The 12,393-nt window shown below is 48.7% G+C and overlaps 1 protein-coding gene and 1 long non-coding RNA gene across 2 annotated transcripts in view; one reads left to right on the top strand and one right to left on the bottom strand.

Moving 5' to 3' along the window:
- Positions 1 to 8,317, bottom strand: part of SLC27A6 (solute carrier family 27 member 6) — a 58,604-nt gene extending 50,287 nt beyond the window's left edge. The window contains exon 1 of the mRNA XM_074953069.1: positions 7,492 to 8,317. Coding sequence (XP_074809170.1) covers positions 7,492 to 7,972 — 481 coding nt within the window. The 5' untranslated portion in view covers positions 7,973 to 8,317. The remainder of the gene's footprint in view (positions 1 to 7,491) is intronic.
- Positions 8,318 to 8,509: 192 nt separating this feature from the next.
- Positions 8,510 to 12,393, top strand: part of LOC141987595 (uncharacterized) — a 177,412-nt gene continuing 173,528 nt past the window's right edge. The window contains exon 1 of the long non-coding RNA XR_012639585.1: positions 8,510 to 8,527. This is a non-coding gene — a long non-coding RNA (uncharacterized LOC141987595). The remainder of the gene's footprint in view (positions 8,528 to 12,393) is intronic.

Here is a 12,393-nt window from a genome sequence, read left to right as displayed (position 1 = left end):
GGGTCGAATTTGGGGTACTGTGGACACAATTCGACGGTATTGGCCTCCGGGAGCTATCCCAGAGTGCTCCATTTTGACCGCTCTGGACAGCACTCTCATCTCAGATGCACTGGCCAGGTAGACAGGAAAAGAACCACAAACTTTTGAATCTCATTTCCTGTTTGGCCAGCGTGGCAAGCTGCAGGTGACCATGCAGAGCTCATCAGCAGAGGTGACCATGATGGAGTCCCAGAATCGCGAAAGAGCTCCAGCATGGACCGAACGGGAGGTACGGGATCTGATCGCTGTATGGGGAGAGGAATCCGTGCTATCAGAACTCCGTTCCAGTTTTCGAAATGCCAAAACCTTTGTCAAAATATCCCAGGGCATGAAGGACAGAGGCCATAACAGGGACCCGAAGCAGTGCCGCGTGAAAGTGAAGGAGCTGAGGCAAGCCTACCAGAAAACCAGAGAGGCGAACGGCCGCTCCGGGTCAGAGCCCCAAACATGCCGCTTCTATGATGAGCTGCATGCCATTTTAGGGGGTTCAGCCACCACTACCCCAGCTGTATTGTTTGACTCCTTCAATGGAGATGGAGGCAATACGGAAGCAGGTTTTGGGGACAAAGAAGATGATGATGATGAGGTCATAGATAGCTCACAGCAAGCAAGCGGAGAAACCGGTTTTCCCGACAGCCAGGAACTGTTTCTCACCCTGGACCTGGAGCCAGTACCCCCCCGAACCCACCCAAGGCTGCCTCCTGGACCCAGTAGGCGGAGAAGGGACCTCCGGTGAGTGTACCTTTTAAAATACTATACATGGTTTAAAAGCAAGCATGTGAAAGGATTACTTTGCCCTGGCATTCGCGGCTCTCCTGGATATACTCCCAAAGCCTTTGCAAAAGGATTCTGGGGAGGGCAGACTTATTGCGTCCTTCATGGTAGGACACTTTACCACTCCAGGCCAGTAACACGTACTCGGGAATCATTGTACAACAAAGCATTGCAGTGTATGTTTGCTGGCGTTCAAACAACATCCGTTCTTTATCTCTCTGTGTTATCCTCAGGAGAGTGAGATATAATCCATGGTCACCTGGTTGAAATAGGGTGCTTTTCTTCAGGGGACACTCAGAGGAGCCCATTCCTGCTGGGCTGTTTGCCTGCGGCTGAACAGAAATGTTCCCCGCTGTTAGCCACAGGGAGGGGGGAGGGTTGAGGGGGTAGCCACGCGGTGGGGGGAGGCAAAATGCGACCTTGTAACAAAAGCACATGTGCTATGTATGTAATGTTAACAGCAAGGTTTACCCTGAAAGAGTGTAGCCAGTGTTTTATAAAATGTGTCTTTTTAAATACCGCTGTCCCTTTTTTTTTTTCCTCCACCAGCTGCATGTGTTTCAATGATCACAGGATCTTCTCCTTCCCAGAGGCTAGTGAAGATTAGAAAGAAAGAAAAAAAAAAAAAAAAACCACACTCGAGATGAAATGTTCTCCGAGCTCATGCTGTCCTCCCACACTGACAGAGCACAGACGAATGCGTGGAGGCAAATAATGTCAGACTGCAGGAAAGCACAAAATGACCGGGAGGAGAGGTGGTGGGCTGAAGAGAGTAAGTGCCGGGCTGAAGAGAGGGCTGAAGCTGAAAGGTGGCGGCAGCGTGATGAGAGGAGGCAGGATTCAATGCTGAGGCTGCTGGAGGATCAAACCAGTATGCTCCAGTGTATGGTTGAGCTGCAGCAAAGGCAGCTGGAGCACAGACTGCCACTACAGCCCCTGGGTAACCAACCGCCCTCCTCCCCAAGTTCCATAGCCTCCACACCCAGACGCCCAACAACGCGGTGGGGGGGCCACCGGCCAACCAGCCACTTCGCCACAGAGGATTGCCCAAAAAAAAAAAAAAAAAAAAAAAAAGAAGGATGTTATTCAATAAATTTTAAAGTTGTAAACTTTTAAAGTGCTGTGTGGCATTTTCCTTCCCTCCTCCACCACCCCTCCTGGGCTACCTTGGTAGTCATCCCCCTATTTGTGTGATGAATGAATAAAGAATGCATGAATGTGAAGCAACAGTGACTTTATTGCCTCTGCAAGCGGTGATCGAAGGGAGAAGAAAAGGGTGGTTAGCTTACAGGGAAGTAGAGTGAACCAAGGGGTGGGGGGTTTCCATCAAGGAGAAACAAACAGAACTTTCACACCGTAGCCTGGCCAGTCATGAAACTGGTTTTCAAAGCTTCTCTGATGCGTACCGCGCCCTCCTGTGCTCTTCTAACCGCCCTGGTGTCTGGCTGCGCGTAACCAGCAGCCAGGCGATTTGCCTCAACCTCCCACCCCGCCATAAACGTCTCCCCCTTACTCTCACAGATATTGTGGAGCACACAGCAAGCAGTAATAACAATGGTAATATTGGTTTCACTGAGGTCTAAGCGAGTCAGTAAACTGCGCCAGCGCGCCTTTAAACGTCCAAATGCACATTCTACCACCATTCTGCACTTGCTCAGCCTGTAGTTGAACAGCTCCTGACTACTGTCCAGGCTGCCTGTGTACGGCTTCATGAGCCATGGCATTAAGGGGTAGGCTGGGTCCCCAAGGATACATATAGGCATTTCAACATCACCAACAGTTATTTTCTGGTCTGGGAATAAAGTCCCTTCTTGCAGCTTTTGAAACAGACCAGAGTTCCTGAAGATGCGAGCGTCATGTACCTTTCCCGGCCATCCCACGTTGATGTTGGTGAAACGTCCCTTGTGATCCACCAGAGCTTGCAGCACTATTGAAAAGTACCCCTTGCGTTTATGTACTCAGCGGCTTGGTGCTCCGGTGCCAAGATAGGGATATGGGTTCCGTCTATGGCCCCACCACAGTTAGGGAATCCCATTGCAGCAAAGCCATCCACTATGACCTGCACATTTCCCAGGGTCACTACCCTTGATATCAGCAGATCTTTGATTGCGTGGGCTACTTGCATCTCAGCAGCCCCAACAGTAGATTTGCCCACTCCAAATTGATTACCAACTGACCGGTAGCTGTCTGGCGTTGCAAGCTTCCACAGGGCTATCGCCACTCGCTTCTCAACTGTGAGGGCTGCTCTCATCTTGGTATTCATGCGCTTCAGGGCAGGGGAAAGCAAGCCACAAAGTTCCATGAAAGTGCCCTTACGCATGCGAAAGTTTCACAGCCACTGGGAATCGTCCCAGACCTGCAACACTATGCGGTCCCACCAGTCTGTGCTTGTTTCCCGAGCCCAGAATCAGCGTTCCACAGCATGAACCTGCCCCATTAGCACCATGATGCATGCATTGGCAGGGCCCATGATTTCAGAGAAATCTGTGTCCATGTCCTGATCACTCACGTGACCGTGCTGACGTTGCCTACTCGCCCGGTATCGCTTTGCCAGGTTCTGGTGCTGCATATACTGCTGGATAATGCGTGTGGTGTTTAATGTGCTCCTAATTGCCAAAGTGAGCTGAGCGGCCTCCATGCTTGCCTTGGTATGGCGTCCGCACAGAAAAATGGCGCGGAATGATTGTCTGCCGTTGCTCTGATGGAGGGAGGGGCGACTGATGACACGGCTTACAGGGTTGGCTTCAGGGAGCTAAAAATCAACAAAGGGGGTGGCTTTACATCAAGGAGTATTTCAGGCAGGACTTCACGGAGGGTTCCAATAAAGAAATGGTGCACCTAAGTTATTGTTCTTATTGGAACAAGGAGGTTAGCCTGGCCTCTGATTGATACATGGCTAGATTTACCTCGCTGCACCTTCTCTGTGAGTGACTGCAGTGTGACCTAGAGAAATGAGTCCCCTAGATGGGGGAGGAGGCAAATGAGTACAAAAAAAATCTGGTCTATTTCTTGTTTTGATCCACTCCACCTATCTTTACATCTTTGGCTGGCAGCAGACGGTGCAGAAGGACTGCATGCCATCCACATCTCATGGCTGCTCGGCAGAAGACAGTACAATAGGACTGCTAGCAATCCATATTGCCTGCCTGCTCACCATAAGACGGTTCAATAGGACTGACTGCAGGACTAAAGAGAATGACCTGGTCAAGTCACTCCAAATTTAGTCCCTGCGCCCATGTCTGCCCAGGCGCTCCCAGCCGACGCGGCCAGGAGCACCTTGGACATGACGATGACGGCTACCAATCGTATTGTACCGTCTGCTGCCACAAGGCAATGGGTTGCTGCTACTGTGTAGCAATGCAGTACCGCGTCTGCCAGCACCCAGGAGACATACGGTGACTGTTACCTGAGCGGGCTCCATGCTTGCGGTGGTATGGCGTCCGCACAGGTAACTCAGGAAAAAAGGCACGAAACGATTGTCTGCCCTTGCTTTCACGGAGGGAGGGGGGGAAGGGGGGACTGACGATATGTACCCAGAACCACCCGCGACAATGTTTTAGCCCCATCAGGCATTGGGATCTCAACCCAGAATTCCAATGGGCAGCGGAGACTGCAGGAACTGTGGGATAGCTACCCACAGTGCAACACTCCGGAAGTCGACTCTAGCCTCGGTACTGTGGAAGCACTCCGCCGAGTTAATGCACATAATGCACTTAGAGCATTTTCTGTGGGGACACACACACTCGAATATATAAAACCGATTTCTAAAAAACCGACTTCTATAAATTCGACCTTATTCCGTAGTGTAGACATACCCTTAGTTCCCTGTCAAAAAGGCTCTCTGTTCCTGCTAAATTGTGTTCAGCAAAAGCCATAGGTGCTGGAGGTATGGCAGCACCCTTGGTTTGAAGTGATTTCCATTATACACAGGGTTTGGTTCCAATGGCTTTCAGCTCCCCCACTATAAAAATGGTTCCAGAACCTATGGCAAAAGCTTGCAGGGGTCATCAGATGTAGCTAAGAATCTATGTTGGCTGCCATGCCTCGCTTGAAATGCCACTGAAGATCATGCAAAAGATTCTAGAATGTGTGTAGGAACTACAAATACTTAGCATATATTACTGATCAAACGCTGGGATGTATCTGAAGGAGGCACTGACTCAGGTAGGGGACCCAGTGAGTTTCCAGGAAAGGGAAAAGCAAACAAGCAAAATGGAGAGCCAAATCCCATCTTGGAACAGTCCATAAGAGTCCACACTGCATGTCTTTAACTCCGTGCTGCACTGGATGTCTCATAATTCTTATTTTTATCATTTAGTTTAAATAATCAAGTTAGATATTAGATAATAATTCACATTTATTTTATCAAGAAAACAATTTCCCCTTTAAAAGCTGATTAAGGATTCTGCTGCTTGTATGTCATAGTAGCTGTTCTGAATTCACAAGCTCCTGAAAATCTCACTCATTCCCCTTCTCCAGGGCATTCATAGACTATGATCTAAATTCATTCCTAGTTTATCTTGACTTCTGCCAGCATAAACCAGGGTTCAGGAGCCATAGCGACAAAACTTCCACAAGGGCACACAGCAGTGGCAGAAAGCAACAGCAATTTCCCCTCTGCCAGGAGGCTCCTAGACAGTCAGTGAAGCTAGGGGAAAAAAAGTGGGAAACACTGGTCAAAAAGGAGCCATAATCAGAACAGCTAGGGGATACAATTCCGCACATCCCCCTGAGCAGCCTGAGTTGTCAGGGACCGCTGACAAAGCAACCCTCTCTCAGTGGAAAGCCCCAAGCAACTCCAGAGCTGGAAATACTGCATGTACTGTCAACGGTTAAACCCTTGGAAGGGTTCAGCTACCATTACAGGTGCCAGGAAGTTCAATGTTCACTTTCCTGTGCTAGCTGGGGTGACTCTGGTACTACACCTATGCTGTTAACACTTACTGCTTCCATACAACTTCCTGCAGTAAGGGATACAATTTACAGTTTTTGTCAAAAACTCTCATTTAGCCTAGGTAGGACTGCATGATTTGGCTCTTTTAAGGATCAGATTCCACTGCCCTTACTCATCTTAAGTAGTACCTTACTACTCACTTTGTCCTTATAGTTTCAATATAGGTAAGGGTGGCAGGATCTCGTAAGTGAGCAGAAGTTTCACAGAAGCGAATCTCCTCCTTCCACTCTAACACTAAATACCATCAATCCAGCAGGATTAACTGTTTTAAACTGTTACATTGAGATATTATATATATTTTAAATAAGATAAGCAGGGAACAAGAAAAATGTAAACTCAATAGGTCATTATTAGAGATGGTTGGGAATTTTTCAACCTAACTTTTTTTTTGGCGGGGGGGGGGGTTAGAAACTGTTAACTGAAACTTTCAGACCCATTTTCTCCCACCTCCCAGGTGAGAGTCTTCCACCAGGCTATGCAATCAGTCTCCTCCCATGCCCCCCGCTCACTTAGTTATTTATACTAAGTGAAACAGCCCGAACAAGAGAGACTGAAAGAGCCTTCACATTAGAATAGTCAAAGTCTGGTGGTTACAGCCCTCAGTTGGAATGTGGGAGATCAAGCTCCTACTTGGCCTCATTTGCAGGGTCTCCCTCATCACAGGTGGGCATCGTAATCACTAAGCTTTTGGCTATTCTGGGGTCTCACTCTTAAAACTTTGAAAAGATTTAGTTTCATCACAATGAGGAACAGGAAAATTTTTGAATGGGATAGAAAAACTGTGTGTTTTGTGATCCTGCTGAATTTGCATTGCTGGTTCTCATTTAGTAGCTTGCGTAAATAACACTCTTCTCCACTCATATTTTTCAAACACCCATACAAACAGTAGTACAAAACATCCAATGAAACTAAAAATAATCAGGGGGAAAGTTTTAAGATTACTTTTAAAAATAGAAAATCACCACTGTAGATAGCATGAAGAAGGAAATTCCACCAATCAGGTGAAAAGGGTACAAAATCCCTAGTAAAGGCACAGCAATACGTAGAAAACCAGAAACAAGGCACAGAGTGCAGGTAGAGGTAATAATTTTAGAGATGGGACAAAGCTGCATATTTAGAGTGTAAATTTTGAAACACACACACTCCAACCCCAAAGATCAGAAATGTTCCAGTCTGAGATTTTGCTTAGTTTTTTAATAAAGATAAAGAGCCATTTGCAAAAATTAGCACCTGGATTTGGATGCTGAAGCTCTTTACCAATCAAGCTCTGGTTTTGGATATGTGGTTTTGGTTTGGGGCCCTCTCTCATAAACACTAATTACATTGTACAACACATGCAGGTCAAAAAAGGAGTTCTATCTCCTCTGAACACTCAACAAAAATCCACCCATAATTTGGAAGCTAACAAAGTGAGCTACCCCTGATTATTACATCCCATCTCCTAAATGTTAGTTGTCTACTGTAAGTTTGTAGCGGTCTCATCTCATCTATACCACACAAATAACACAAAACTTTTTAAGACTGTCAGCTGCTTGGGTTAGGTACTATATCCTCATAAGCCTACCGCACAAAAGGGACCCACTCATGATTTGTGGGCCTCTTGGTGCTACTTTAATACAAACATTACATTATCTGTCTAAACCAGGTCTCCAAAGAAAGGAGGTGGGGAGAAATGCAGTGTATGAGGTTAAAGCATGAGTATACAAAACAAGTATATACTGTACCTGCTCCCACAATGAGTATCTTGGGCTCACAGTTACTGATAGAATGCAGAAGGGACCTGGAGCGGACGTTGAAGTTGAGGAAAGCCACCACACAGCCCAGCTTGGCCACTCCAAACCACACATGGATGAAGTCAGGTTCATTGCTCATCAGCAGGGCCACGGTATCCCCCTTTTTCAGCGCTCCCTGTTGCAAGAAGACCCGAGCTACCCTGTTACTCCTCCTGTCCACGTCCTGGTAGGTGTGAACATCCCCTTCATAGACGATGAATGGCTTGTGGGGCTGCCTTTCAGCTTGTTTCACAAACCTGTCCAGCACCGTGAAAATTTTCCCTCGTAGCCTGTAGATCTCCATGGTCAGCCCATATTTTATCACTTTCAGCAGGTATTTAAGGTCGTGCCAGAAGTAGGGGAAGAGGAGTTTCTGGATGAGATGCAGGGAGACAATCCCAGCTGCGGCGCCCGTTACCCAATAGGGTAACATCGGAACAGCCGGAGCAAACAAGCTGCAGACAACAAGCAACAGCTGTAAGCGCCTCACCCAGCAGTACTGGGGTGCTTTACTGGCGTCCCTGAGTCTGGAGAGACGGGTCAGAGTCCAGATGGGAGAGTCCGAAAGGAAGCTCAGGAACTCCGGCAGCTTTCCCCCAATGAGCAAGCTGGGGGAACCCGGGGCGGGAAGAGACGCGCACGAGCGCCTCAAAGACGCTCAGAACAAGGCAACAGGTGGCAGATGGGCATCCCCGCAGCAGGACCCACGGACCAACGCGAGCCGAGAGCTCCTGCCCCCGGGGTCCCACCAAGCGGAGCGAGCCAACACCCTCTGTCAGTCTCTAGGCAGAGCGAGGCAAGCTCCCCGCGCTGCACTTCAGAGGCTCGGCGAGCAGAGGTGGCAAGAGCGCCCTGTCCTCACAGCAAAAGGAGGGGAACGCGCCACGCCGCGCCTACGGCACCCAGCGAGCACAACGAGCCCGCGGCCCGTGGACACCCGCGGAGCGGAGCGGGACTAGGGCCCCCGGCGTGCAGCAGGCAGAGCAAGGTGAGTGCGGGCCCCCCGCCCCAAGACCCACTGAGTGGAACAAGCTTCTCCCCTACACTCCCCCGGGGCTCCCTGACGAGCGCGACCTCCTGTCTGGGGCTAAGGTCAGAGAGGGACTTGCGGAGAAGGTGGTGGGGAGCCTCGGTGCTGCGGTCCTTGCATAAGGCAAAGCTATACCCTCTGCTGCTTCGGCCCGCCGGGAGCAGCGCTGGGGGACGGCTCTTGTATATAACACAGGAAAGGGAGCCGCCCTCTTCCGCCCCCGGCTCAGGAGCTCGCTGGCTAGCCGGGCACGCTACTTGGCCCCGGTCAAAGCCATTGCTGGAGCTAGTGAGTAGAACTGGGAGTCGGGACCCCTTGCAGAGCAGACGGGGCGAGCAGCGGGGACAGGCTGCCTACAGCTCTCACTTAAGTGAGACAAAGGTGACTAGTGTTACCATATGTCCCACGTTACCAGGAACCTTCTGGCTGTAGCTCTTTCCTGGGACATGCAGTCATAGTGCTGGCCCCTCTATTTGCTTCAGCCCAGTGCCCCTTTCCTCTCCCAAGACCACAACCCTAGAGCCCAGCTACACATACATATCTCAACCCCCGAACCAGTGGTCCCCCAGGTACACTATACATCACAAAGGGTACTGGGTTGTTGGGAAAGATATCTCACAACCTTTTCTCTTCCCCCTCCCCCACCCCCCTAAAAATACCAACAGATCTTGGGAGCCAACAGAAATGGGATTTGTATGTGACAATCAAATTTCTGGTCCTCCTGGTTGTGGAGAGAAGCTTGAAAATGTGACCCAAGTGCACCCGGAAGTTTAGAAAACCAGAACATAGATCAAAAGAACCCCAACGTGTATTATTTAATGATGTTATTATCTGGATGTCAGTCACCTGATTTTTGAACACTTGGGGCTGTCAATACTAAGCCCCCAACAAATCCAGTGGCTCCCCTGTACCTCACCCAAGTCTCTTCAAACATGGCAGCTCCCCCTCTATCTCCTTCAAACATGTTACTGCAGTCACCTGCCTCCTCTCAACCCAGAGGCTCCCCAACCCCTGATTGCTCCAACCTTCATCTGATCTGAGGCACACCTCTCCACCAAACTCATTTATTCTCAGACTCCCCAGGGAAGCAGAGTGGTTGCCTTTCCCTCCCTCCATCAAGGGGAGGAGGCATACAGCTCCCTGGCAGAATTTCTTATCTAGGTTGTACTGAGCAGGCTCACCCAAACTGAGCAGGCTCAGTAACATCTACTGATGCTGCTGCCCTCACTCTGCCCTTCCTTGGACTCAGACTGCTGCCTGCTCTTCACAAGGTTTAAAAGGTGGCAAATCGGGGGCGACTGGTCAGGGTCTGAGGAGGAGGTGGAAATTTACTGGCCAGATGGTCAAGCAGCTGTAGGTAGTGGCAGGAGAGGGGCTGAGGGGCAAAATCAGGGAGGAGGGGTAGGAGCTTGGGATAAGCCCAGGGATGAGATGCTGTAGATCATGGCAGAAGCCAAAATCTCTGCACAGGGAGAACATCTGGGATGGGGAGAAGGGGTAACAGTTATCCCAAGGGGATGAGCCACCTGCCGTGTTTGCAAAAATAGGGATGGGGATCTCAGTCTTACCATGTAATAATAAAATTAATCAACTGAAATATTAATAAATTCCTTAATTTCTCATTTTTACCATGTAATAAATTTAAATATTAATATTGTACTTACATGTCAGTGCTGGACCACTAGGGTAGCAAATTCTGCTGGGTATGCAAAGAAGGCCATACTTACATGGTAACTGCTACTGGTGGGAAAATGTGCTGGCTGCTGTTTTTGCCCTCTTCTCTGGGCAATGAAGATCTTTATGGCCTGCAGACTGATCATGTTAGACTCTAGTTCTGCCTTTTAGGGTATTGTGCACATTGGGCCTGCAGGCTTTGTTCATTCCCTCCTGCCAGGCTAGAAGCTCCTGAAGCTGCACGGCGGATTCTGTGGTTTGCCCCCTTCCCTGCCATTTGTGTGTAACTTGAGAACATAAAAACATAGGCTGCCATATGGGGTCAGACCAATGGTCCATCTAGCCCAGTATCCTGTCTCCAACAGTGGACAGTACCAGAGCTTCAGGGGGAGTGTACAGAACTGGGTAGTTAGAGTGATACACCTGTCTTCCCTTCCTGACAGTCAGAAGTTTAAGGTTGCCTTGGGCATGGAGTTGCATCTCTGACCATTTTGGGTAATAGCCATTGATGGACCTATCCTTTGTCTCTTTCTTCACTGAACCCAGTTATACTTTTGGCCATCAACATCCCATGGCAATGAGTTCCACAGTTTAACGTGCTATTGTGTGGAAAAAGTATTTCCCCTTGTTTGTATTAAACCTGATGCCTATTAAAAAAATAAAATAAAATAAATAGGGTCAGAAGCCACATACCTGAAAAGGGTTGGGTTTCCTATGCTGGAGAACACCCTGCAGATGTGGCCACGGAAACCCAGAGCATATGCAATTTCTGCTCACTGGCAGAAGGGCTTCTTCACGAGCCCAGCTTTCTGTTTCCTGACAGCCACTCTCCTTCCCTTCATCCTGCCTTCCTTGGAACGTCTTAACCAGACAGTTTCTCTCCCACTCTGTAACCCCTACAACTGGTGTGTAACTACAGCCATGATCTGTCTCTTTCTGAACAATAACCCATCCACACTGCCTACAAGTCCATTCAGCCACCGTATCTCGCTCGCTGCAATACCTCTGCCAGCCTTCTTGCTCTTCTTTTCTCCCTCTCTGCATCCCAGTTATTCTCACAGCCTGCAATCCACCCTGTGGTGTGCTGCTCTTCTCACTAGGCATGGAGGAGAGCTTGTATTGAATACTTGGTTTTATTTCAACATTACATAACTTTTACACAACACAACCAGAACCTGGGTTGTCAGCAGCCTGCAGTCCAGAACCTCACCTTCTCAGATGGAGGCTGCAGCCACTCTCTTCCAAAACCACAGCTGCTCTACCAGTTTCCCTTTTTAATTAAAAAAAAAAGTATAGGGTTGTGCAGCTTTGAGTGCATATGTAGGTCTGCAGTCATAGTCTTTTCTTTTCAGTGGTAGTACCACACATAGTCCATTTTTCAAGGCATGTGCAGAAATTGTTGTAAGGCAGAAAACATCAAAATATTATAGCCACTCTATTTCTATCTCCCTGCCAGCCACCCATACATACAGGCACTCACTCTCCCACCCCACTTGCCATATCTCACTCAGCCACTGTCCCTTCCATCTCTGCAACTCTGATGCACTCATTCTCACTCTCAGAAATCCACATGCTCTTCCTTCCGTCCTATCTATCCCTCAGCCAGTCTGTCTCTCTCCCTCCCTCCCTGCAACCTATTCAGCTACTCTCCTTCCCCCCCCCTTTCCTTTCTCATCAGGGAAGGAAGTTAATAGGCTGCTCCAGCAATTACCTAGAACTTAGTTATGTATAAAACTTTTCCTACAAACTGCATCTTAGTACAGATTTAGATAAGAAAACTGTATTAACAAACATAGAAATAAATTGACACCCATTTTCAAATGTTGTGCCTAATTAGCACACCCAAATGCTACATTAAGACTTGAGTATGGAAAATAGTATGTATTGGCTTGGCTTGGCTTGGCTTGGCTTGTACCTTGTGGATTCACGGGGTATGTCTAGAAGGCATAAAAAACTCACAGGTGGGCCAGATCCTCTAACTCAAGCTCCCAAGTCAATATCCACACAGTGGTTTTTAGCTCTGCACCATGAGCCCTGCAAGCCCAACTCAGCTGACCTGGGCCAGCTGCAGCTATGCCACAGGTCGTCTGTCACTGTGTAGACATGCCCACATAGATCTGGATGAATTTGGGGCAAAACAGACGCAAAAC

This window comes from Natator depressus, chromosome 5, assembly GCF_965152275.1.
Source record: "Natator depressus isolate rNatDep1 chromosome 5, rNatDep2.hap1, whole genome shotgun sequence".
Taxonomy (NCBI): domain Eukaryota; kingdom Metazoa; phylum Chordata; order Testudines; family Cheloniidae; genus Natator; species Natator depressus.
This window is presented reverse-complemented; position numbering and strand designations above follow the sequence as displayed.